Source organism: Parasteatoda tepidariorum, chromosome 4 (assembly GCF_043381705.1).
Source record: "Parasteatoda tepidariorum isolate YZ-2023 chromosome 4, CAS_Ptep_4.0, whole genome shotgun sequence".
NCBI classification, from domain to species: domain Eukaryota; kingdom Metazoa; phylum Arthropoda; class Arachnida; order Araneae; family Theridiidae; genus Parasteatoda; species Parasteatoda tepidariorum.
Window position 1 is genome coordinate 52,186,040 of NC_092207.1, and position 27,317 is coordinate 52,213,356.

The 27,317-nt window shown below is 28.9% G+C and overlaps 2 protein-coding genes across 20 annotated transcripts in view; one reads left to right on the forward strand and one right to left on the reverse strand.

Annotated features, from left to right (window-relative positions):
- Positions 1 to 27,317, reverse strand: part of LOC107455966 (ran-specific GTPase-activating protein) — a 237,077-nt gene that overhangs the window by 98,384 nt on the left and 111,376 nt on the right. The gene's annotated exons all lie outside the window — the stretch shown is intronic.
- Positions 1 to 27,317, forward strand: part of LOC107455963 (serine/arginine repetitive matrix protein 2) — an 87,010-nt gene that overhangs the window by 14,787 nt on the left and 44,906 nt on the right. Inside the window, exon 1 of one of the 19 annotated variants that reach the window (XM_043043005.2) lies at positions 8,677 to 10,438. The exons of the other annotated variants lie outside the window; for them this stretch is intronic. Within the exon in view, the coding sequence (XP_042898939.1) occupies positions 10,173 to 10,438 (266 nt within the window). The 5' untranslated portion in view covers positions 8,677 to 10,172. Of the gene's footprint in view, positions 1 to 8,676; positions 10,439 to 27,317 lie in introns of those variants that run through there. 19 annotated transcript variants of the gene reach the window in all.

Below are 27,317 nucleotides of genomic sequence, written 5' to 3' on the forward strand. Positions count from 1 at the left end.
TATAAATCACTAAATAAAAGTAGCCAGGAAAATGACAGATTTTCATGGGACAAACAAATTATTGACAGAAAAAATTATTTCAAACGAAGTTTTAGTAAACAATACCCTCTGCGTATATTCTAGAAATGCTTACATAGGATAAGATAAAATAAAAAAATTAGATTTTGAAAAATTTATGGGAAGTTTTGAAGCTAGTTATTATTGGAAATATTGTTTGGGACATGCCAGGAAAATGACATTTTGATATTCAATTAAATTTTTTAAGTATACAAAACAGTCAATGCTAGTGCAAAGTCATTTTAAAATGCTAACAGCAATGCTATTTATTAATTTTTTTTAAAAAAAAAGTTCTTTTAGTATTATAGTATTAGATCTTGGAGCAAGGGACAGTGAATTGTCATGTTTCGTGAGAATCACCCATATGTACTTGCAAACATCGCCCATTTGAAACTTATTTTAACACAGGATTACTTTGTATTTATATTTTAATTTTAAAAAATATTTGAGGAAATTTTTTTTTTTTGCATTGAAAGCGAATCAAAGGCACTGACTAATCAATAGCCATACAGTCAAATCTAGCCATCAAGGTGACTCTCCAGTCTCCAAACACAGTTTTTTCGTCATAGGTTAATTTTTTTAGACTAAATTACATATATATTTCAATAGAATGGCTCTTTAATATAACAGAGGATAAAAAAGAAATAAATTTTAGTAAAACCCACTTTAGGGTGGGTTTATTGGGTTTTTCAGAGTGGATTTTACCCAGTAAAAACCGGGCAGGTTTTACTGGGTAGGTGGTTTTTTGCAACCCTGTCGTGTTTGGACTTATCGAAGATTCGCAATATACGGCCACTACGACGCATAACCCACACAGTAAAGTGACATTGTCAATACCAAATTTTCTTTCCCTCTCCACTGTTTCGTGAAAGGATTAATTTGATCGATTTATGGATATAATTGAGAATTGTTTTTTATTCTTCAACTTTTTTCATATGGCATCTTTTAAACACTTTTTCCTTTAGGTTTTTAAACTTGCTCTACAACTTTATTTAACGTTCTTAAAATTATAATCATGACCTATTATTGACGATCATCTAAGATTAAGGCAACATTGTTTCGCTTTCTTTGCGTAAAAAATATTAATTATTTTTAGTTAAAACTTTCTATATTTGATTAGTTATAATAAGGTTCAAATCCCATAGACAGATTTAAAATTGTAAAAAATGTTGTTTATTTAATGATGGAAGATGAAAAACTAAACAGTTTAATAAAATAAATGATCCCAAGACACTAAAGCGGAAATGTTACTTGATTAAAAACTTCATTGGCTTAAAACGACCGTACGCTAATTTAACGCTAATTTCATACATCGAATAGATTATATTTAGAAAAAATGAGATGGGGAATTAGGGAACTTCTAGCGTAATCGCGAAAAAATAGGTTGCGCCACCCATTGGCCAGCATATGCTTAATTCAATATTAATACTAATATTCTGAAATATGGACACTACTTTTTGATTCATTTCTTATACTAAGTAGACTATGCCACAATCTTGTTAAGTGCTTGTCAGATGGTTTAAATCCTTGTTCTATTTTTTAAAAAAAAATTCTTGCAAGAAAGAGTTCACTTTAACTTTATTTTGCAAAGCCCAATTACTCCATTGCTTTATTGGTAATCAAATGCTTTATTGGTGATCTTCTCAAGAAAATAAATTTATGAAGGAATATAAATTATTATATAAACATTTAAATCTAAATTATGAAGAAAGTTAATTTTTTAAAGTAACTGTTACGTATTGTTTTAAATTTTTATAATCTTTGCCCACTATATCTTTCTTCTGTATAGGGCAGAGGTGGCGAACCTTTATACACCAACGTGCCATTTTTTCTATAACATTGTTTGATGAGGTCATAGACGTGACGTCAAATAATTTTGACTTCGTGATTATTGGGAAAATAATAATACTAAACACTATCAACTCAAAACTCTTTATTTACATTGAAATAAAATACATTTTGCAATGTCTCAGTTATACGCATAATTCAACTTAGAGTAACATCAGTGTGACTTCTGTTGTTGCAGATTAGATGACAAATAATTTATATTAGGTTGTAAGATGTTTGTTTAAGCAGGACTGTTTATTTTTTTGCTAGTTATTTATTGTTAGCTTGTTTTTTTATGGTTATTAATTTGTTTTTTTTTTAGCATTAATTATTAATTTTTTATTAATAATTGTTTATTATTTTGTGTGTTTTTTGTGAATTTTAATTTAATTGTTACATATGCTTCATAGTGTAATACCATTTGTGTAATAACAAATATGATCGGTGGCGTGCCCAAAATATTGTGTCGGGTGCCATAAATGGCACGCGTGCCATTGGTTCGCCATCCCTAGTATAGGGTATATAGAGTGGTAAAATAATTGAAATTACTCTTATCTTCTGCAATAAAATATTTAAATAAAGGATTTCAAAAATAAATTTGTAGTTAGAATTATGGGTACCTGAAAATACTTGATTTAAAAATAAAAATAAAAAAACTTTCCCTTCCTCCATATCCCTTAATTGAATACGAAGTTCTCTTTCCTTCTACCCCTTAGCTAATAATATTCTCTCTTCAGCGGGGGACAACCCACAAGTGGCTCAATAAGCTTTATTCAAAGATTTGCTCACCTAATAGCGAGATGTTTCGTTTACTGATTTGTGCCCCGAAACACGTATGCTTAGTTTTATTTATTAATTTTTTCCCCTTAGGTTATACTTCCTTCCTTTCGAGAAAGTATATGAGTTATTTAATGAAGTGAAAGATTAAAAAGAAAAATTTTAATTATTTTCACAAATCTCAAAAAATGCGGAGTTTTTATGCATAAAAAACTGTTTAAAAATTTTACGGTTGTGGCAATTTAGTAATTAAGTTCTGTATTTACGTAAGGCTGTTGTGTCAAGTGATTGAATTATTGTAAAGTGTAGTATTAGAGCTTTTTAATTAAAGAAATAAATATTTGTGTAACATTTAATTGTACGTTAATAAAAGTGAAACTACTTAGATCTGATTTTTTTTTTTAAAAAAAAGAAAGAAAGAGAGAAAGGGAAACGTATTGCAAATTTTTCAAATTATAAATAGTTGTTTCTTAAATGAAGCTAAGAGCAAACTGCAATTTTTATTTATTTAATTTAATGGTTTAAAAAAATCTATTTATTTTTTATGATAAAAAATATGGTTAGTTTGTGTTGAATTTTTTTCCATATAATGACTGTGATATGATCTCGGTAAGTCATTATTACATATAGTTTTTTTTTGTATTTTAAGGGTACATTATAATATTTAAAATTTTTTATAGTCTATAATTCTATTCTTAATACCTTTTTTTTAAACTGTTATGAATCTAAACAAAGGTGCATTATCATTACCGAGTAATTTATTGTTTTTTTTATTCGACAAACTCATTATTTCTTATTAAGAGCATTTTAAGATCTTTCTTTAAGGAAATGAGAATATAGAGTTTTCCTATATTTGGATAGATAATAGCTGCCTTGATCATCTTTGTCGCCACTAGCTATCCTAAAACCAATTCTTTCTCAGGTGTATTTACACAACGGTTGAAAGATTAGGGTGGTATTAGAACTTCTTGTTTAATCTTCAGAAAATGATTCTTTACATAGACGATTTTATGAGTTTTCGATTATTTCCGACCTTTTATGTGTTTGGATTTTTGTATTTATGTCTAGTGACTTTTAAAGTTCGTGCCCATTTTAAAAGCGGATGAAGTGCGACGCATTTTTATGTTTATAAAAAAAAGAAAAATCTATTTTAATCAATTATGTAGCTTCTATAATTTTCTATAACTGTCTCTACCTTTTACGCATTATTGTTATTTTTTTTTAAATAAGAACTGGAAGTTGGTAGAATTTTTTTTCTTTTTTTCTTTTAATAATTTGAACTAAGAGATTGTTAAAACTCTTTCCAAATGAAGCGTTATTATTTTTTAAATTTTATATCCGTCGTTGAACAGCTGACCTAATTTTTGGGTTTACGACTACTAATGTTCAACTCCGTAGTCTTGGAATTTTTGAACCCATTCAGAAGACAAGGAAACTCCTGGATCAGTACTCCCAGAGATATTGATTTGTTATGGGAACATGGCGGACTTTGCGAATTGACAGATTTAGCGTGCATCAGTCACCATTTAAAGCCGGCGAGGGTCGAACCCACGAACTCTTGAACATGAGCCCAGCACTCTACCAACCAGGCTATCCCGGCCTAAAATGAAGTGTTTATGAACAATCAAATATTTTTTTTCTGGTAGCTTTTATAAAATAATTTTCATGAAGCTTCTGAAAAATTAATCGTTTTTAAGTTATGTTCCTAATTGTAGGGTTTTATACAGATATTAACCCATTTAAGGCCTGAATATCTTTATATCTAAAGTAAGGATGAAATGCAATCTTATCAACATCTCTATTTATTCATATTAATCCCTCTATTTATTCCTATTTTCTTATATGCCGTGACGCAAAAAAAAGCTCCTATTAAAAGTATGATTAATTTTTTTAAACAAAGTGAATATTTTCTTCTTTTAGCTACTACTTGCTTTTTGAAAAGAATATAAATCATTTGCTTGATGAGAAAACAGTCCTTTTTCCAATAAGAATTCCAATTCTCATATAATTCTCACGATTCCCGTGACAATATAGGCCACTCTCTGTCAAAATGAGTTAACATTAAACTAACCAAGCATTCAAAATTTCATCGTTAAATCAGGTCTCTTAAAAAAGTGTTCAACATACGGAGTAGTATTCTTTCAATAATAAATTAAAATATTTTTTTTAAAAAAAGGATCGTCTCTTTAAAAAAAAGTCCTTTAATGATGGTATGATATTTTTTTGAAGCAGTTACTTTGAAATGTTAACGAAAGTAAAGAATGCGACCTATGCGTTTAATTTTTCATTTAACGCATAGAAAATTGTTTATTCTTACTTTTCACTTAACCATTTGACGAAGAATTTTTATTAAACAATATTTTTCTTACTTTTTTCATTATTTTAGGTCTAAGTAAGTGAGACATACTATATTTGTAGCATTTTAATGATATATGGTTATGAAATACAGTAAATAGAGCATGAAACATCTGTGTCTTTTTCTCTGTTAAAGGTAAAATCTTCCAAACAATAATTTTTCAAATTTGCAGTTATTTAGATCTAAGAGAAATAGTTATTCATCCCTGAAATTTCTTGATTTCAAAATTTTCAAAGTACTTTTTTTAAAATTTTATATTCTAGTACAAATATCTTTCCGATTATCTAACAGATTTTTTTAGAAACTGTTGAACTCTTTTTCATAATAAAAAAATACCAAAATATATTTTTGTTTGTAATCAGAGCGTCAGAAAAAAAAATCTAAAAGAAAAACCGGTGTCCTATCTGCGTCATAGGGTTGATTGATTTTGTCTGTTACTTTTCAAAATGCTTTTATTTCCTTTTCAAAAAAAATTTTTTTTCTTCAAAAAAATATTTTTATTGTTTATGTCTTTATTTGTGTTACTTTATAAATACTACATGACAAATGTTGAAAAGAAATTTTCAACCCTAGCACCATCCTAGGGTGCTTTATGAAATTCCACTTCATACTCAATCTCATCTGGTTCACTTTCAACTTGAGCTCCGAATGTTTATTCTTTGTTGAAAGCACACCTGTATTGAAGTTCAACATTATTTTAGATTAAAAGCCTCTTTTATTGGTAATTTTATGGGTGTCCATTTATGTTTTCAATGGTAGGTGATCTCACTGTAAACATGTTTATCAACCGTTATAGAAAGAAAAAAGCAATTCTTTTTAATTGTACATGCTAGAAAAAAATTTCATGCGCACCGAGTCATTTTAAAAGATACTTGAGAGTTAAACTTGAAAGTAATATAAATCTTAAAACTAAGCAGGTGTGTAAATATACATCATATTCACGACTTCAATTTATCGTAAAATTCTTTATTTTGTATATTGCGATTGCTACAAGGAAAACTTTATACGCAACAATTTCTACTAGGACGGAATACCTCGATTCAAGGACTTCCTCATTTCTTTTAATTTTTTTTTATTACTGAAGCGTTTTCGAAACTTTAATAAGTATATTCGTGCTATAGTGCTTACCAAATTGCAGCCTCACTTCCTTTTTCTTAGCTTTCTTTTTAAGGTTAATTATTAAATTAAATAAACCTGAATTACTATTTCAATTAGAAAGAGGAGAAACTTTTCTACTTATAATAATTTCGCATTAGAATCGATATATAAAGCGTTCAAATATGGTACATAAAGTGGTCATATTTATAAACCATGATTTGAGAACAAATCAGCTGAGCATCTTCGATAAATTTTGTAATTTGAGGACACCTATATATTTATGAAAAATATGAATTTATGTATGCAACAATTATGTTTTTTTTTTTTTTTTCTTTTGAATTGATAATATTCAGTTTATTGCAGTTTTGAATATTTAGTATGATTGCAGTTTCGATATATAATATTCTGCATTTGAACACACGTCAAATGAATGAGACCAAGATTAATAAAACTTGTTTAATTTTTGAAGAAATTACTTTAAGACGAGTATGATGGCGATTTCATCTGTTAGTTTTTGTACGATGCTTTTTTGCTTTTCGTTTGTATTCTTTGTACGACAAAACTTATCAACTATTGTTTGAATAAATAAAAAAATATTAGCATTTTTTTAAATATTTTATTGTATATGTAAAAAAAATTATATTGTCTCAGAGAATTCCGAGGGCATTTGAGTGCACATGTTTGGGGAAATTTCCTGTGCTCGAAAAGGAAAGTATTTGAGTACAATCAATGAAATTCGAGGACTTGCCTCATGATTTAAGTACGTTTGGTCTGCTCTGCCACAAAATTATAGCCTCAAAGGTTAATTAATTAACAATAGGTTATAATTAATTTTATAATACTGTTATTTTTATTAGTTGCTGTGAAGTTCAGCTTTTTACATTATTTTACGCTTTTATTATTTTTGCCGTTAAGTATATGAAGTTGAAAAACAAGTATTACTGAATTTGGTGCAGAATAGAGATAACATCGATAAAAAGGCCTTATTTCTTTAAAATTAAAGAAAGTTTCGGTGAGGCTATTATTTTGTGGAGCGTTAGACTTGTTTTCATTGAAAATGTTTGGACCCTGTAATATAAGTTTTAAGTTAGGTTCATTTATGAATAACTGAAGTTTTTAAAATTATTTTATTAGTTAGCTGAAAATCAATTCTCTAAGCTAACCCTTTTTCATATCATGGTACCCGATCTTAGTTTTTTCCCCTTCTTTTTTCATTTATGTAATTTATTCTTAACCAAATACTAAACACATCGTAACTTTGTGGGGAAAAAATAGTTAAAATGTGGAAAAAAATAATCATAAAAACAAGTACTTTTTTGCGCTTCTATCATATATTTATAAACAAAGCGATACGGGTTTGCATGCGTTTAAATTTTTAGGAACTGCAGTGACTTCTAGAAATTTAAACATGTTGACTCTGGCTGATGTATTTATCATGTTATTATAAAATTTAGTTAATGAAAAATTCCACTCATCCTGCTAATCTTAACATTTCTTGATTTTTTTAAAAAACAAAATAAGTTTTTATGAAACCTAATGTTTCTAAATTGTTTCCAAGTACTTGGGTATTTAATTTATATCTTCAAATACTTAATTTTTTTATTAATTATGAGCAATAGGTTTTTAAGGAATATTTCTTTTACATCCTTCATTAAATTCATTACGGATAGTACTTTTCTAGCAAGTTCTCTCTTTTTTTTCTTATTATTAGCATAAAATTTGTAAAAATATGATTAAAAGAAAAACTTTTAATTAATAATAATTTTAAGGGAAAAAAATTTTTTTGCCTCCATCGTAGAATCTATATATTTTTTTTTGTTAATAAAAGGTAGTGTTTAATAAATACATTGATTAAAAATTTGTAAAGAATGCTTCATTATTACGCCTTCTACTCTAGCCACTGCAATGACTCCTAGAACTTTAAACATATTTCCTCTGGTTGATGTATTTATCCCGTTATCATAAAATTTATTTAATCGAAAATTTCACTCATCGTGCTAGTCTTAACATCTCTTTTTTTTAAAAAAGTTTTTGTGAAACCTAATGTATTTAAATTGTTTTCAAGCACTCGGGTACTCAAATCATAGCTTCAAATACTTACATATTTTTATTATCATTAAGCCACAGGTTTTTAAGCAATGATTCTTCATTGAATCCATTACAGATAGTATTTTTCACCATTTTTATAACATGTTCTCCCCTTTTTTTTATTACGATCATATTAATTCATATGAAATTTTTATAAATATGATTAAGAAAAGACTTTTAATTAATAAAAATGGGAAAAAAGATGTTTATTTCATAGAATCCATTATGAAAACTATTATTTAGTATTTCATCTTGTTTTTGTTGTTAATAAAAGGCAGTGTTTAATAAATACGTTGATTAAAAATTCGTAAAGAATGTTTCCTTATTACGCCTTTTACTTTCGCCACTGTCAGTTTCGTTTTTTAATGGTTTCGGTTTGCATAGAGCTAATATCCCCTCTCCATATTCCCTCTGACTCCACCCCTGAAATCCCGAAAAGCCAATAGTCCTCCGCCGGTGGAGTTTCCATTGCAGGGATGCCCAAGACGTGTGCGCTATGGAGAAAGCACCCTTCTCACCTCCGGATGATTGCCGGATCCGGCACAAACATACGGCCATATTGGTGCTCCTTTATTCGTCCGTCGTGGAATCTGGAAAAGCGTTGCTATGTTTATCTTTCTTAAAATTATCGCCATTGACTACATTACCTCTTTAACATGTCAACATCTTGAAAGTTCGGTCATCACCGACTGGTTTCTGATGTGTCGAATATCTTAGTCGAATTTTCTCTGGAAATTGCTTTCTTACCTTGTCACTCTATGTATTTAGTTCTTACGAAAGCTTCGGAAAGATTTTTCAAATGCTTTTTATAAAAATGGCAGTTCTCGCATCATTCTGAATTTTGCTATATTACTTTCGAAATTTCGTTTCGGGAATAGTTCTGTGCAATGCCTAATGTGTCAAAGGCACTCATTTCTGTTGTTATTGAAGTTGCAAGTTTTCTGCTCTTAATAGGTGATGTTATAACTCACATTAAATATAATTTATTGTTGACTTTGTCCAAATGTTAGTGTGAAATTTTATAACTATTTAAATCTCGTCTTCCAATTAGCTTTTTGGCTCGATGTTTGTTTAATTATGAGTGCAATGAACTTCAAGTGCTTTTAATGCAAAAATTCGTCTTAAAGGAAAATACTTTTAAGACTACTGAGACATTTTTGTTGATATAGATTTTAATTTAAAAGAGAGAGAGATAGGAAATCGAATGCACTGTCTTCCGTATAAGAAGTTGTACCGGTAAAGTACCGATTCTCATTAAATGTTGCTGATTGCTTTTTCTTTATATATATAACTCGCTGTCATTAAGTGTTATAGTCGCTGTAAAGTTAATAGATTTATGTCAAAATGTTAAACGATGTTTATTCCTTTGACGCATTTTGATTCTCGTGGAAGTGTATTTAAATGATACTAGATATTTAATTTGTTATAAATAAACTGTCTCAAAGCTTTTGAAAAAGTACTCTTGGTGTACTCCTTTTTTTTATTGATCTCCAAGATTGTGACTTTAAATTTGAAATTGTTTTAAGAGAACTTCCAATTGCTATTTCTAGTGTGATATATTTTGCAAAATACTTGATGCTTAACTAAACTTTTAAGCGATTTATACCTCATATTCATAACATGTGACTTGTGAAGCCATGAAATGAATTTGTAAAAACTGAACACTTAATACCGACGAAGTCTTCCATTCTGTCGCCTTACGAAAAAAATATATATATTTCGTGCTATTACAGATGCCTTCAAGTTTAACATATCTTTAGCTCAAGACAAGTCTTCCATTTCTGCTAAAAAGAACAATTTCGAAAGTGATAGAAAAGGTTGTTATAAACTGGTAGCTAATCGTAATTCGAATTCTGAGGACCAAGTTCGTATCGCTTTCAAGCTTTGCTAATTTTAGATTTTAAATAACATTTACAGTTAGTAGTAATATTTGTCTTCCATCTTCGGAAATAGAGTATTTTCTGCTTTTATGAACAATTTTGACATGAAGACTTCAAAAAAGCAGCTGCAGCACACTGGAACTCATGCCATTGAATCGAGTTCCATTGGCGAAAGCTCCTCCACCCCCAGCAGATCATCTAGGGCTCGTAATGTAGGTCCCGTTGACAATAAGCTTTTATTTGAGAGATTGTGGAAAGGCACTTTTCGTGCTATCGTTGAGGCAAGTTTACAGTCCCGAGATAAAGAAAGCACAATTGCTTTAGCCCGCAGGAGCACGTTAAAGAGTGTGATCAGGTGAGTTCAATTTAATGAGTTCAAAAAGTTTTTTTCTCTTTCGTATCTTTATTTTAAAACAAGTAAATAAGTATTCTTTTATTCGAGTTACAGTAATGAAACCTTTACTACAAAAGAAGGAAAAAAAAAACAGCATTTTTCTTTTAAATAGTCAAAAGCTTTCAAGCAGACATTTTCCTTAAAGCTGAAGAGAAATACCCTTTTTTTTTTAAAAGAAATATATATATTTCTTTATGCAAATTGCAGTAATTAAACCTTTACCTTAAAACAAACAAGGTATTGATTTAAATACTTTTCTTTCAAATTTGCTTAAAATCTTCCATCTGTAAGTGCACCAAAACAAGCATTTTCCCTATAATAGGAAAAAAGTTCCTTCAGGAAAATCCCTTTAAAATGATTTAAAAAAAGGTCTTCTTTATACAAATTGTAGTAATGAATCCTTTATTGCGAATTTTTTTTCTTCTCTTTTAATATAGCTAAAAACATATCTCATAGAAGTGTTCCAAAACAGATAGTTTCTCTAAAGTCAGAAATTATATATATATATATATATATATATATAATGTCTTATGTGGCTTGTTAAAGGACTCACAATTTTTTGCTCAAAATTGCTAAAAATCTCTTCTTATAAATGAGAAGCCACAACCGACATTTTCCTCTAAGTTGGAAATATTTTGCTTCGAAAAATTTTATTGGTGAAGTGGGAAATCGTAAGTATTTGTAAGTTTATAATATTGTATTCGTTATAATATTGCAATCGTTATAGTATAGTAATCATACTGGATTTGATTCAAGGTAAATCAAATAAGGATGATTGTGAATCCTAAGTTACTAAAGATTCGTTAAAAAAATTATTTTTGTAACAAAAGAAGGAAATCGTCAGTTTTAGTTACGGTTGCTGTTAGCTGTTATTATTCAGTTTATTTCAGTCGGGGGTAATCTTCGAGATAAATTAATGTAATTAATTTAGATAAATTAATTAAAGTTTATTTTAAGCTAAATCAGGTTATTTTTATATCAAATTATAGGAAGAATAAGTTTTTTGTTCCAAATGACTTGACTGTTATATATAATTGTTACTTCTGAAGTGATAAATTATGCTTCAAAACTAGTAAAAATGTATGTAAATATCAAAAAAAAATTATTGTGGTAAAAGAACGAACGCTTATTAGTAAAAAAGTTATATTATCTATTTTATTTCAGTCCTTGAAAAAAAAAACGATACACATAATTTTATTTATCTTGATTATTATTTTAAAATTTGTTTAGCCAATGTTAATGTAAAAAGAAAAAAAAAAGCATTTTTGTTGTTTTGGTTTTCATTACCTTTAATTGAAATTCAGCACACGAATATCTAAAAAGGCTAAGCGATATGAAAATAGTTTTTTAAAGCTATTACTTATATTTATTTTTAATTATTACTTTTATTTCTATACTATTTGTTAATATCTTTCAAACTTCTAATTTGTATTTTCCGATAATAAGAAGCTTTTAAATTGTTTCCTTTGAATTTCCATGCAATAATTTAATCATTCAGTACTGGTACGATATTGAGATAATTATACTAATCTCAGGTATTTATATTTGTATAATTTAATTATGACTTTATTCTTATTCGACTGTTTGAATCATAGATGTTTTTACAATTTAATTTCGAGTTTTCTATTTTGCAGATTGCAGGTATCTATTATTTATGCAATTAAATTGTAATTTCATTCATAATGCGATTTCATTTTTAATTTGTTGGTCAAAAATTATCCATTTAGGATTTTTTTTTAAAAAACCAACGAGTTACATTTCTCTATTTCTTTTTTACTTCTGAATTAGAAGTATTTTTTATTTATTTTTAGTAGTCGGATTTCCCAAATTTTTCTTTAACGTCAGATGGATGCAGTTCTGATAATCAAAAATCGTCTAACGAATTAAATGCTTAAAAAGGAAACACTGGCTGTCCCAATCATTTAAAATAGACCCTTTTTTTAATTTAAAAGAAAAACTTAATATTTATAGCTTGACTGTGTGCTAAAATGTTATTCTGAAGCATTATTTGTTGAGTCTTGTTTTAAATAAATTTTAATCGTGGTCATTCATAAACTTGTTTCTGTTTTTTCTCACTTTTATTTTTAAGCCTAAGTTTACATTTTTCGTTGCTCTTTCACTGTTTAATGTTCTTGCATGACTACATTTGTTTGTTGTGCCGACATTTTGGGTAAGGTAAAAGGAATAAATTAATTTTTTTGACAAGTTTAGGATGTGCACTCCCTACAAACTCTTTGTTTTCGTGTTGTGGACCTTATCGTAAATTCTATTTAACTAAGGAGGAGTTAAACTCATTTATTTTGTGTGGCTAATGTTGCCGAAAATTAGAGAAACTCTTATAGTACTCACCAAGAAACTTTTTAGAAAATATTCAATTCATTATACATTATATGATATGTGATGTAACATTGCGTACGGTATTATAAAGTTGCTTACAGTATTATATTATGATTTTTATATCTTTCAAAAATATTGGAATCGATAATTTCACTTTAACTTTAAGAATTATGTTTAGTAATTAGTAATTTAAGAATTATGTTTAGTGTGCATTCTTTTTAACATACCTCTTTAGAAATAAGATTTCGTTAATAAATTTACATATTGCTTTAAAAATAGAACCTGGTAAATAAATTTAATATTTCAGGAATAAGACTTGTTAATTATCTTTACATATCTCTTTAGAAATAATATCTGGTAATTAAACATACCTATCTTTTCAAGAATAAGACTTGGGAAATATTAGGAAAGAACATCATATATGGATTTAAAAAATAAGATTTGGTAAATAACCTAAACATCAAAACTGCATAAAATTTGATGATTTGACTTGACTCTTATATTAGGAAATTAGAATTTTTTAACGCCTAAAGCTTTCTTTCCAGAAATGTAAGGTAATAAAATTTAAAAGTTTTTTTATTTTAAATATGAAAGAAGATAAACTGATTAAATATTTCGCTTTTTCTTTGACATTAATTTATTTAAAAAAATATATATAATTCTTTTTTTTTCTTAATATATAAAAATAATTACCGAAACAGAAAAAGAAATATAATTTTTGTTTATTTTTGTTAAAAGTCATGTCATCTATTTCAAGGTGCAGATATCTTTACATCATCTATAATGCTTATTATAATAGAAGATCTATAAATTTTTACACTTTTGTTATACAGATAAAGATAACTATCTCAATATATTCAGATCAGATCGTTGCACCTTAATATTGGTAGCGTGAACTATAATTTGTTGAAACCTTGTTTCCGTTCTAATTGAACCATCGTACTGATTATTCAACTGAACTCCATATTATGGCTGCAACAAAATTAAACGATTCCACAAGCTTCAAAAATCGCACTTGGTTCATTAATTTAAAAAAATGCGAGTCGTGTCCTGTTTTATTAAATGAATTAATATCACGAATTTTTTACTTATATACAATATTTAGTATTTTATTACATCATATTAATCCGAAATTATGCTCGAAAGTTTTCTTTTTTAAATAGAGCAGAAGTGATAAAACTATGGAACGATTACAAATTGATTGAACGATTACAAATTCCACATTAGTTTTTCTTGAATTATGAGAAACATTTGTTACTGTTTGCTTTTTATTATCTTTCTCCTAAATCATTTCTTAATTCCTAATTTTACTGATTGATGTCACTGGGCAAACATACAATATCCATTAAGATAGGGCAATTTTCTGTTTACTCGTATATTGTTGCCAGAGCCGGATTATACCTTTCGTAGGCCCTAGGCATAGCCGTTTTTGGGCCCTCCCCTCCTTCCCCTACTTTTCAAAATATATGCTAAAATTTTCTTGCATATTTTTTTTTACATTTTTATTAGAACTTTATCTGCAATGTATCTTCATAATTTTGTGCAAAATACACTTGTTGTTTTAAAAGCTGAATTATTCTTGTCAACAAATTTTTTTCTCCCAAGTTTTTCGTAGGCCCCTGAATTTCGTAGGCCCTAGGTACGTGCCTAATGTGCCTATAGGTTAATCCGGCCCTGATTGTTGCGTTATTTTTTAGGCATCTGAGAGCATCTACCAAAAAAGAAAAAAATCGGCGCGTGTTTTTCAAAAATGCTTTTTATCCATTTTTGCAAGTGAATCTTTCGTTCCTAATTTATTTTTAAACAATTATGTGCCATAAATCTCTTCATCTATTTAAATACCAATATTCTGAACGAAATACTATTTGAATATCTGTAATACCCATATTCTGAAAGGAAATTTTAAAATTCCCTTTTTTCCCCCCCTTCATCGGATTCGGAGGGCCTTAACTATTCGATTCGTATGTCACTTCAACGATGTTCTTTTTATTTATCCATCTTCTGCTACAGTATACCTCTCTGTTTACTGCATCGCTCTCCTGGGTATTTTCTTTTTCCTTTCGTTCCTGCGGCATTCTTCCTGCAAACGGCCCTCTCCCTTTTTTTATTGAATCGTGTCGGTAATATCCATGGTCAGGAACGAGGGGAGGTTTAACAAAGGGGCGCAGAAAATCAAAACGATCTATCCCAGTGAGTCAGAACTTTTCCCTCCTTCCTATAATCCGGTAGCTAATTGTTTTTATCCTTCCCTTCAAACCACCCACGCGAGAGCCACTTAGCTTCTGTACCAGGAATCCGGGTGTGTGGAAATGTTTCCTTGCTTCCTGAGATTGCGGAGTAGGCTTATTAAGCTTATTTGAAATGGAATATGCTAGAAGCTCTCTAGCCTTTATTTTATATAGCCTATATTTCGGATTGTAGAATACATATATTGCGGCTGATTATATAGTTTCAGTAATAAGAAATAACTTAAATGCTTGGACAATGTAATTTCAATTATTAAAATGGCATAACCAAACTTTCAAATAAATTTAAAAACATTATTACCTGTAAGATAATTCAAAATTTTAGACCCCTTTACCCTTTATTGCAGAATGGTTCAGTGCAATGAATAAAAAGGCCATATTTAATAACAATTAAATTTAATAAATGTAAGCAATAATGGGTTAGTCATCTTGCCGTCAGGCTAACCGTGGAAAGGTTATCGGGGTTTTCCTCTTCATGTAACGCATATTCGGGTTAGTTCCATCATAAAGTCCACTACGAAAGCAAATTTTTCCCAATACTTGATACAGGAGTTCCCTTGTCTTCTGGATGAGGTCATGAATAAACTACTGCCCAATAGCTCTGACTACCTGCTTCAGCAAGGTATTCGAACGTATGGTCAACTCTCGCTTGGTTTACTTTCTGGAGAAGAAACAACTCATCCCAGGCATTGTTTGATATGGGCCTCCGTGGTCACCTATCTATGTTTATCAAAAACTTTTTGAGTCAGAGATAGTCAAACTGGGTAATACACTTTCTGATCTCTACATCCAATCTGAAGGTGTTGCACGAGGTTTTGTTCTAAGTGTTATACTTTTCATAGTTCATGTTTCCTCCATTTTAATCATTCTACCCCCTACAGTTTTTGGCTCACTTTATGTTGACGACCTCAACGGGTCATGCTCAGGATCTAACTTGAGAGTGATTGAGTGTCAACTGCAACTTGCTGACAATAAAATTGCAGGCTGGTGTCATGAGAATGGTCATACCCTTTCACCTTCCAAAAGTTCATGTGTACATTTTTGTCCGCAACGACGGCTTCACAATGATCCTGTATTTTCGATCATAAGCTTACTTTTCTGCCTCACAAAAAACAATTGCGGAAAAGATGCGAGGGAACCTTAAATATGCTACGGGTGCTTTCTAACACCTTTTGGGGTGCTGACCGCTTTTCGCCATTGCGAATTTACGAAGCACTTATACTGCCACGCATTGACTATGCATGTACAGTTTATGGTACTGCTTCTGCTTCGCAACTAAAATGACTTGATACGGTACATCACACTGCATTAAGCATTAGTAGCGGGGCATTTCGCACTTCACCCGTGGAAAACTTGTATGCTGTTTGTCATCAGCTACCATTGGATCTACGCAGAATGCAATTGTCCTTGACGCACAACTACCTTATCATGTATTCTGCCTCACACTTAGCTTGCAACGTGAGGTTACTCCAATAAATTTAATGCGCCTATATGATGCTCTATCTTCTCATGTTCACACTTTCATAGCTCTTATGTGTTCACACATCCAAACATTTACTGTTTCAGATTCACTATCACAATCAGTAGACCACCATATCATTTTTACCCTTTATTTGATGCATCCAACAAATCACTTGTTTCACCAACCATATTTCAACAATTTTCTCATTATGTTCCGATATATGCAGATGGTTCTAAATCTGCTGGGTATGTTGGCTATGGTGTTATCATTGCTGATACCATGTACTGCCACCAAATTCCTGAAATTTGCCCCGTCTTCACTGCTGCAGCTGTTGCTATTTTATTAGCATTACAACTAATTTCTAATCGCTCTACTCGGAGGTATTGTATATACTCCTATAGTATGAGCGTTTTGAACCAATTAGAAAAGTTTCACTGTGATACTCATCCTATTTTATGTTTCATTATTCATTTGCTAACTACTCTTCAGAAGAAGGGATTTGTGATTTTATTTTGCTGGGTACCGAGTCATGTTGGTATTCCAAGGAATGACCTAGCCGACGCAGCTGCCCGATCTGCCACTTCTGTTTTAACATTGTTCATACCTTTTTCTGACATGAATCTGCATGTTTGGAAAGTTGTGAAATCATTATGGTAACAACAATGGGACCTCAAAGTTTTTAATAAACTGCATAGCATTAAATCTGATTTGGACCATTTGCCAGTACTGCTCTTGCTTAGAGCAGATGTAAAATTAACCCGTCTTCGAATTGGTCATACTCGGTTGACACACCTTCATTTGTTACTTGGAGAACCCCCTCCTCAATGCCATGCTTGTTGAGTTTCTCTCACAATTCATCATATTTTAATAACGTGTCCCTGTTTTAACCAGCATCGTTTAACGTATTTTGGGAGTTCTATTTTATGCATGCAGGATTTGTTATATAACATTAATCAACCGAAAATTTTTGCGTATTTACGTGCTGTTGGTATTTTTAACTGTATATAAGTGTTTTAATACATTTGCAATTTTATTCACTTTTACAAACATTTTACTTCATGTATTTTATATCGTATTCACACCTTTTTATCTGATTTTATTCATCAACCTATACCATCTTATTAGTTATAATTGTACGACAATTGAAGTGTTGTATGCACTATGTCTTTTAAACTGTTTTTACCGTATTGTTTGGCGCAGCATGTCCTCTTTTGGACTTTGTGCCACTAAAACCTACATTCAATCCAATCTAATCCTCTGGTGCATACTATAGTATTGACTGACATAAGTACAGCAATAACCCAACGAATACAGTTCTAATATCAAGTTATGTGGTACCGAAATAATCCAGTTTCATTCACTTTTTTTCGAAGTTGGCAACAGTTATAAGTGATGTTTTGATAAATTTTTCAATTTAATTGAGTGTAAAATTCTGATCCTTTTCTTTCATTTAAACAACGAATAAAATACAACGATTAAAATGTGCGTACTTTATGAAAAATTAAAACTTGGATATGAGTAGTAAACGACAATCATCTGTGTCAAACTCTTAATTTTAATTTATTTATTGACAAACAAACATAAAATCACTCGTTTAAATTTTAATTTCTGATATTTGCACTGTGTTAGTGTAAGTGGCAAACATCAATATTACATAATTTATAATTGAAATAAACTTACTTAATCTTTTTTATTTATTTTTTTTTAAAGAAAACTGACAGGATTTTTTTTTTTACTACTTGATCGTATATTTTTGTGAAAGAGAAATCTCAATGTTTATTCTAAGATGCACATTTGACATTAAAACGTATTACTTATCTCAATAATTTAGGACATATGATTTTGCTGTCCGAATATTCTCAAAATACCTGGCAGTTTTTGTATTTTTAGGAGTATATTACTTTTACTAGAAGACTATGTCGTAAAATTTGGGTGAGCGAGTTCGGGTCGCAAAGCGGTTCAAAATGAAAAAAGCTGTTCTGGGAATTGGTGAGCGGCAAGTAGTGGTTGATCCTGAGTATAATTTAGTCTTTTGAGATTATATATTCTTACCTCCATGACACCCTCCCTCAGCCTCGAAAGCTTTATTTTATTTTTTTAGTTGTATGTCTACTCTTAGCCTCCATAGCGCAAAACCATACTAATTTTAATATAGTATCAGGCAATACTATTCACTTAAGTTGATTGACTTTGGAGATATATGAAGTTCAAATTAATATTTACTAATTGTTATTTTTAAAAAAAAGTCTAATAGCGTTTTATCTTTTTAAGTATTCTGCATATTATACTCGTATCCAACAAAAACTAATTCCCTTTGATATGACAACTATGTACAATTTTAATATGACCTCACAGATTTTTAAAAACACCGATAATATTTAATGTATTTTAGTTAAAAGCTATTTAATGTATAAAATTAAACCAATTTCAAACTTTTTTTTCTTTTTCCTTAACATTTTATTTATATCCCTAAAAAATGTCTGGGGGGGGGGGCACAATTCCACAAAATCAAATTTTAGTTCTGTAACCTGTAATTGCCTTTTTTTTTTTTTCATTATCTGAACAAACATATTGATTTTGTCTAAAATAAAACCTCTCATGAACTACAGACATGAATTTTTTATTATACCGAATTCGAGATGAATTTTCTCACGCTGATAGTCATACGATACCACCATGCTGGGAAATTTAATGGTGATTTAATTTTATGTTTTTACTTTTTAGTGGTAAACTCATCGATCATTCTATTTGTTTTCCTTTTAAAACGTTATTTTTTTACTTGATTTCGCTTTCTGTTTGGTGGGAGAGAGAATGGTTTTCATTCTCTTGGGATAAAATGACGGATTTTATTTATTTTTATATTATTTAGTTTTGGCTTGGAAGATCACGAACACTTTCACCACTTCAAACGATTAATCAGTTTCTTAACTTTTTTTTTCCCTTTGAAATTGAACTTCTACTGAACTTTTTATACTCCTATATACATTCCCCCGTCCCGAAATAACAACGTTTGAGCAAGTTATTTAGAGTACATGATATTGTTTATAATTAATGAAACATTGAAATTAAAAGATATGTATGTACTTCCAAAAATTATTTTGTAAAAATTTTTTTAGCAAAAATATAAATTAAGAGTTTTTAACTAATGAAAGCATCTTCGTTTGATTATTTATTTTTTTATATTTGAATTATGGAATTTATTGTGTTGTTGTTCTTTATCGGAAAGATAGTAGTTCTTAAAATTTATTATGAGTTTTGTGTATTTATTGTTCTTCTGAAATTATAGATTTTGCATTTCGTCACGGTTTCCCACTGTCGATATTGAAGCTTTACTTGCACAATTTTGTCCTTTTCACCAATTTGTTTTCTTCGTATTCCATAACATGATGTTTATAAAAATATAAGTTCTTTAATTTAATTTATTCAAGAATTTATATAAGTTGAATAATTGATTTTCTTTCATTTTTTTTCAAACCTTGAAACTATTTTGTTTAATTAAACCTTAGATTAGTGATTTGAAATTTTTCTTTACCTATCAACCAAGAGTTTCTGTGGCAAATCAATGTCGGACCTAAAATGAATAAATACACTAAAATGAATAAATACGATTTGTTACCGTCTTGTTTTAAGCCTTATTCACGAGATGAGAAATTTGGTTAGGTTCAAAAATAGTTCTAAGACACTAGGCTAACAATTTGAGTACAGTTTAAATGGCTTGATACTCGACCTGTTCAGTAGTTGAAGTTGATACGTTGCTTCCAAAGCGTCACGATTTAGGAATGCACACGAGGTAAGATTTCGGCAACCATGTAACGTTTTAAACAAAGTGTTATTCTAAGTTATTCTTTTCTAAGTGTTATTCTATTAATTTAAATAAAAGCTTAACGCAAGTACGCAGTGATTTGATTCTTTTGCGTGGATATCTAAGTGTAAAAAGTATCATGATTTATCTGGTAGAACGTTCTTTATACCAGCAGTTCCTGAAAGGTGTTTTTCGGAACCCTGAGGTTCCGTAAGTATCACGGGTTCCGAGAGTTAGAATGTTTTTTAACTATTAATAATTATATTCGTGTCCAATCTATAATTTATGTAGATTTTCGGTTGTTCGTATGAAATTATTTATGTATTGCCAATAAATAAAAAGTAGTAAAATTTAAAGGAACTTTTTTTTTAATAACGATACATTTATTATGCTTTGTAAAATAAATGTGCATAGATAAAAAAATTTCATAAGTATTTCTCATCAAGTTTTTGTATTCAAAATAAAGAAAATGAAATCAGAATAAAAGAATTACGTTTCTATTCTCAACGTTTATGAAAGTTCTTTTTTGAAAATTGTAATTCAGTTGATTTATGTCATTTTCAACGCAAGCATACACCAATAACAAATTCACAGTTTTAAATATTTCAGTCTTCACTTTTAATATTTTTGAAATAATTAGTAGTCTTTTTTTTTTTTTTTTAACTCTCTCTTTTTTTTATTTATTTAATTGTTTTGTTTTATATAGTCACGGTTCCTAATAAACCTTTTTTTCATAATGCCGGTGTTTCGAAAAAAGAAGCCTGATTATTTAGGGTTCCTTAAACTAAAAAAAAAAAAAGAAAAATTGGGAACCGCTACTGGCACGATATAGGCAACTTTCTCCGATATTCGCAAGTAGAGTAATATAAAATATTGTCGTACTTTCTCCAATATATAATTTTAGGAAAAAATAATCTTATTATCACATAAAGTTAATTATTGTTTAAAAAAAATATTTAATAAAGAATATTTAATTACTTACAAAGCTTTTTTTCAAGCATTTTCAAGGTACAATGTGACATTGAATGTGACATTGTTGGTACATTGAATGTGCTTAACTTTATCATTGAGCTCTAATTTTCTTTTAATGACTTCTTTGATCTTACATTTTGCTATAAATTTTTTCAATTTTCGGTTAAAAAGTCGAAGCTAATCCGTGGTTTTAATTTTATTATTATTATTATGCCGAAAAACCAATATTTCGCCAACCATAGATTGGCAATTTCTCTCTTAAGTGTCTTTTTAAAAACTTGTTTCTTTCGATTAACGTTTCTATTTATTAGGTGCAAAGGTTTTTGTTTTTACGATTCTCATTTATTTGTTTGTGGACTGTTATATTTTGGGGACAAAGCCATAAATAATGTGTCATTATTTATTTTAGCCCACATGGTTGTCTGAAACACTGCGTATAATATTACTATTGCGAAATAGTTTTCGCGGAAGACATAAATCTTGAGACACTATCGAAATTCTGAGAAAATAAAAATTATGCTCTACCCCTCCCCCGACTTCTTTTGAGCTGTTTCTATCACATCATCCTGGATTTTTGTTTCATACTTTTTTTTCTCATTTTACATCTTACCTTGCTGACTACTTATAGTAATTGAATAAAATTGTATGTCGTTGAAGTGGTTTAAACATCTAATTTTTTTAAAAATCTGAATGGAAATAACATGCATAAAACTGAGTTGTTTGCTCATTTAATTATGTACTAAAAATCAAAGTTACACAAAAAATTCTCGCTTTTTTAAAGGGGAAAAAAGCCAAGCCAGTTTTATTCTTTTATACAAAGTGCGACTTTTTTTTCTTCCTGAAAACCAGCTTATTTAGTTTTATGTTAAGGGTACCCAACCTTTTCGAAGTGAGCCGCAGAAAAAAAAATCAGCTTTAGGGGGCCGCAATTATGTTTTTATACTAATTACTTAACATTACTTAAAACTTACTTCTCAAAACTTACATTAACTTACTTCTCAAAATTAAAAGACAAAGTACAGTAAATCATGTATAACATTTACAAAGAAGGTGAAGTACATTTTCAAATTGAAAACCATTTGTAGTATTTTGCATTTTGACATTAAAAGTAATTAAATTAGTTATTATAGCAGGTCTTTGAATTTTACCTGTGAAAAAATTGATTTCATAACTTTTTTACTATTAATAAATTACAACATAATTAATTTTTAAATACATTTTAAAACTACTTTTGTTTTCAACACGTTTTGTTTTTTTTTAAAAAAAAATTCATTATGGGAAAAAAGATCGGAATTTCTAAAAATTTAACTATTTTCACACCTTTAACAAACTTTTCATTCTGAAATTTTATTGCTATAACTGCAGTGTTTTCAACGTTCCTTGAAATCAGTGTGAGAGACAATTATAAATGTTCTACTTCTATTAATGTTTTTTTTTCTTTTTTTTTTCATTAATATTTTTTGGTTGCAATGAGGACTATGTAGTATATGAATCATCCGAAGACCACAAGTTGTACACTCCTTGTTTTATATCTTACTGCTTAGATTTAAAACACATGTATTTTAATTTATTTAAATAATGATTATTTTGTAAAAAAAATATGAAAGGCATAAAATTTATATAAAATTATGTATTTCATTTCAAATCTGTTATTGCGACAAACTATTAACGATGAATTTATTTATTACAATTTTAATGGAACAAGTTTATTAGTTTTCTTAAAGGTTTATGAAACCTGTACGTAAACCTAGGAAGATTGAATGTTGACTTTTGCTAGATTCGCTTAATATTTTCCTTAGCTTTGACTCCATTTATTTATGATTATTATTTTGTTATTTTTTATGCAAACAACTTAAAATTTTTTAAATTTTTTTTTCAGTTGTTAGTTTTTGTTTCACACAATACCAATAGTAAGTGTGTTTGCTTTCAATTCTTTAAAAGCATAATGTTATAAGTTCTCGTCGCACTGGTAGTCATTATTATGAAAAATTCTTAACATGGTAAAGAGTGAATAAAGAAGGAAGAATATCTGAAAAAACAGATGAAAAAAAGGAATCAGTAAATTTCGAGTGTTAGTAAATCAATCAAGGTTGACTTTGTTGATCAATGGATGAATGAATGAAGTAGCTAATCAATGGAAAAGGCAAATCAGCTTTAAAAATAAAATTTTTCGTATAATTTGTTGTAATGCAGTCGAGGTTATCAGCATCTGCGAGTTCAGATCATTTTTATGTTCGCATTATTCTTAATATTTCACTCGCTGAATACCCGTTCATTATATGGGGTAGATAAAAAAAGAAGATAAACTATCAATGAATCGGTATTAATTAACAATGATATCTGATTAAAATATAAACATCAAATACCGACGACATTAAAAATATTTTAAAGGTCTTTCCTTTATTTTAGTAGTACAGTTTAATTAATGAAAAAAAAAGAAGGAATTAACGATATTTAACTCATTTCATTCGGCACCAAAAATGATATTTGTTTCGGCCAGCTAATGATATTGATTCAATGCAGACTTCTTTGGTGAACAATGAAATCTGATTAAAATATAAACATCAAATACCGACGACATTAAAAATTTTTAAAAAGTCTTTCCTTTATTTTAGTAGCACAGTTTAATTAATGAAAAAATAAAGAAGGAATTAACGATATTTAACTCATTTCATTCGGCACCAAAAATGATATTTGTCTCGGCCAGCACATGATATTGATTCAATGCAGACTTCTTTTGTGAACAATGAAATCTGATTAAAATCTAAACATCAAATACCGACTACATTAAAATTTTTAAATAAGTCTTTCCTTTATTTTAGTAGCACAGTTTAATTAATGAAAAAAAAAAAAGGAATTAACGATATTTAACTCATTTCATTCGGCACCAAATATGATATTTGTCTCGGCCAGCACATGATATTGATTCAATACAGACTTCTTTTGTGAACAATGAAATCTGATTAAAATATAAACATCAAATACCGACGACATTAAAAATTTTTAAAAAGTCTTTCCTTTATTTTAGTAGCCCAGTTTAATTAATAAAAAAAAAGAAGGAATTAACGATATTTAACTCATTTCATTCAGCACCAAAAATGATATTTGTTTCGGCCAGCACATGATATTGATTCAATGCAGACTTCTTTGGTGAACAATGAAATCTGATTAAAATCTAAACATCAAATACCGACGACATTAAAAATTTTAAATAAGTCTTTCCTTTATTTTAGTAGCACAGTTTAATTAATGAAAAAAAAGGAATTAACGATATTTAACTCATTTCATTCGGCACCAAATATGATATTTGTCTCGGCCAGCACATGATATTGATTCAATGCATACTTCTTTAGTTAACAAAGAAGTATAATTAAATAATAAGAAAGATAAATTAAAGTTAAATGCTGTATAATGGTAAATTGTCATTATCCTGGCTGTCATTTTCATGGCTTATGAATGCCAGGACATTGAAACAGTTACCAGAAATATTTTTAAACAGTTGAATATAAAGAGAGAAAGCAAATATTAACCTAATACCAAGTTTATGTAAGATTGTAATACGCTTGAATGTAATCAAAGTTTTTTTTAATTTTATTTAATGATTGATTATTGTGCAAAATTTTAATCTGTACATATCAGCAACAAAAACATTTTTGGTTCTTTCTACAGTAAATAAAAGAATTAATTTAAGCAATTCATGGTCCATCTAACGCAAAGGCTTAAGTTGAATTACTTACTATTAGCTTAAAATGACTGTTTTTTTTTAACTTCTAAGCTAATATGTCATTTTCCTGGCATTCAAAATTTGGTGAATTTCTATTTTTTTTCTTCTTCTTTAGCAAATGTCAATAAACTACAATGCTGTCTGTAAGATATTAAAAAATGTAACTGAATAAATATGCAAAAAAAAAATTCGATTATTTTAAAGACTTTAAATTTGAAGAAATTTTTTGTTCCCAATTGTCATGTTTCCAAAGAATCACCCATATATGCGAAATCAAGGTATCAAAATTAATAAAATTAATTTTTTTGACAACTAGTAACTCCTTATTAACTTAAAAATTTAATTTATTACTTTATAATGCTGATGATTCTACTTGTAATTTGACCTTGAATATAAAGGTTGCATAACCATATCCATTTTCTCAAAAAAAAAAACCTCCAAGCTGTTTATTATATTAAAAAATATTTTTTTTTTGTTGTTTCCCCACAGTTTAACTGGGCGTTGAATAATACTTGGATATACTTAACTTCTTACCTCCCGTTGGGTTACTGAGGGAAAAAAAAATAAGACTATAAATTCCACTTTTTTTTTACCGATTCCGTCTCTAGGCTTACAATAAAATAAATTATTTCTCACTGTCGCTTTCTGCCTAAAAGAAGAAGAAAAAAAAAAATCTAATGTATGCGAAGAAAAATTTCAAAAACTGGATTTTTTTCTCACTCCCTGAAATGAGTACCTTGAAAAAAAGCTTCACTGCTATAACATTTTCTCTTCAGCTTCTCAGTCTGTGTGGGGTCCGATCAGCAGAATGCGTCTCCTTGCCATCCCGTCTTTTGGTAGAGGCCAGAGGCGGCTTTTCAGGAATATCTCCCGTGCTACCGAGCCGATGTGGTGGTGGACTGAAAGCTTCCATGCGTGGGGGTGAGAATTAATCGTCCTTTAACTTTAAAGAACTCGTTTCCTCTAGATTTTTTTAAAAGATTTACTGCAAATTGTAGGCATTTCCAATAGAAAAAAAAATTTCACTGGCAAAATAGTACAGGCAAACTCTATATTTAAATTTTCTTAACGAAACATTCTAAATAAATATTTAGATTTGTTCCACAATTTAAAAACCATTTTATAAATAATTCATGACCATAAAAGTGTTAATTAATATTTCTTTTTTCAATGACAAGGATTTTGAAAACTTGAAGTTTAGAAAGCGATTCTAATGAGCGATTTCCAAAAGCGATTCTAATTTATAGAATCGTTTTCAAAAAAACTTTTTTTTTTCGTAACTTCTTTAGAAAACGATTTCATAAATGGTGGTTTTTTAGTATCTTTTTTTTTCCTTCCAATTTTAAGCATATCCGGGTGTACCCCTATAATTTTTCTTTCTTTTTTTTCCCCCTCTTCATTTTTTGTGTTTTTGCATCAATTTTTCTTTCCCCTTTCTTTTATGTTCTCATGTCAAGAATATAATCAAATGATTTGTAACACAATTTCATTTCATACCTTGAGTTCATTTTGTTCGTTTTATTATTTATAAAAATTTTATATTTTTTCTTGCGAAATTCTTAGATATAATTATAACATTCATTTATTTCCTTAAATAAAAGCTTTACTAGTCGATGAATCACGAAAGTATTAGCCCTTAAAATATATATGATATATTCGCATAACAGGGTGATAATTTTAATGATTTGCTTTATATAAATTATCTTGACTTTAAAATATGTATACTTACATATTTACTTATCCCTCTCCAATCCAGAGAAGGAAAGAAGAAAAAAAGCTACTATGAATTAATTGTTTCCTATTTTTATTAATTTTCGCAAATGAATGTTTTGGACATTTATGTTAGAAATCTGTATGTTTTTTATTCCTTAGGATTTCAAATCCCTTATCCAAAAACAAAATTATATTTTAATTGATTATAATTCCGTGCATAATGTTTTTTTTAAAGAAATAAAATTTAAACTTAATAATATTTTTCTTAGTAGAATTCATTTCGTTAATTTGTGTTTTAAAAATGATGTAGTTAGTAATGCTAGGGAAACTTTTTTAAAATATATTCCATGTGCTTGTTGTTACATCAAAGTAATTCCTTGACTTATAAATACCTAGACTTATAATTCCTTGACTTATATATAGTCATATAAAGATATGACTTATAATTACCTTGCTATTTAAAACATAAAAAGGTTGCATAATATTTAGTAATAATGTCATATCTGTTCAAAGCTATTTAAGCAGATAAAAAGCTTTATTTTAGATCTTTATTATAGTTTTGATTTTATAAAAATTGAGGATGT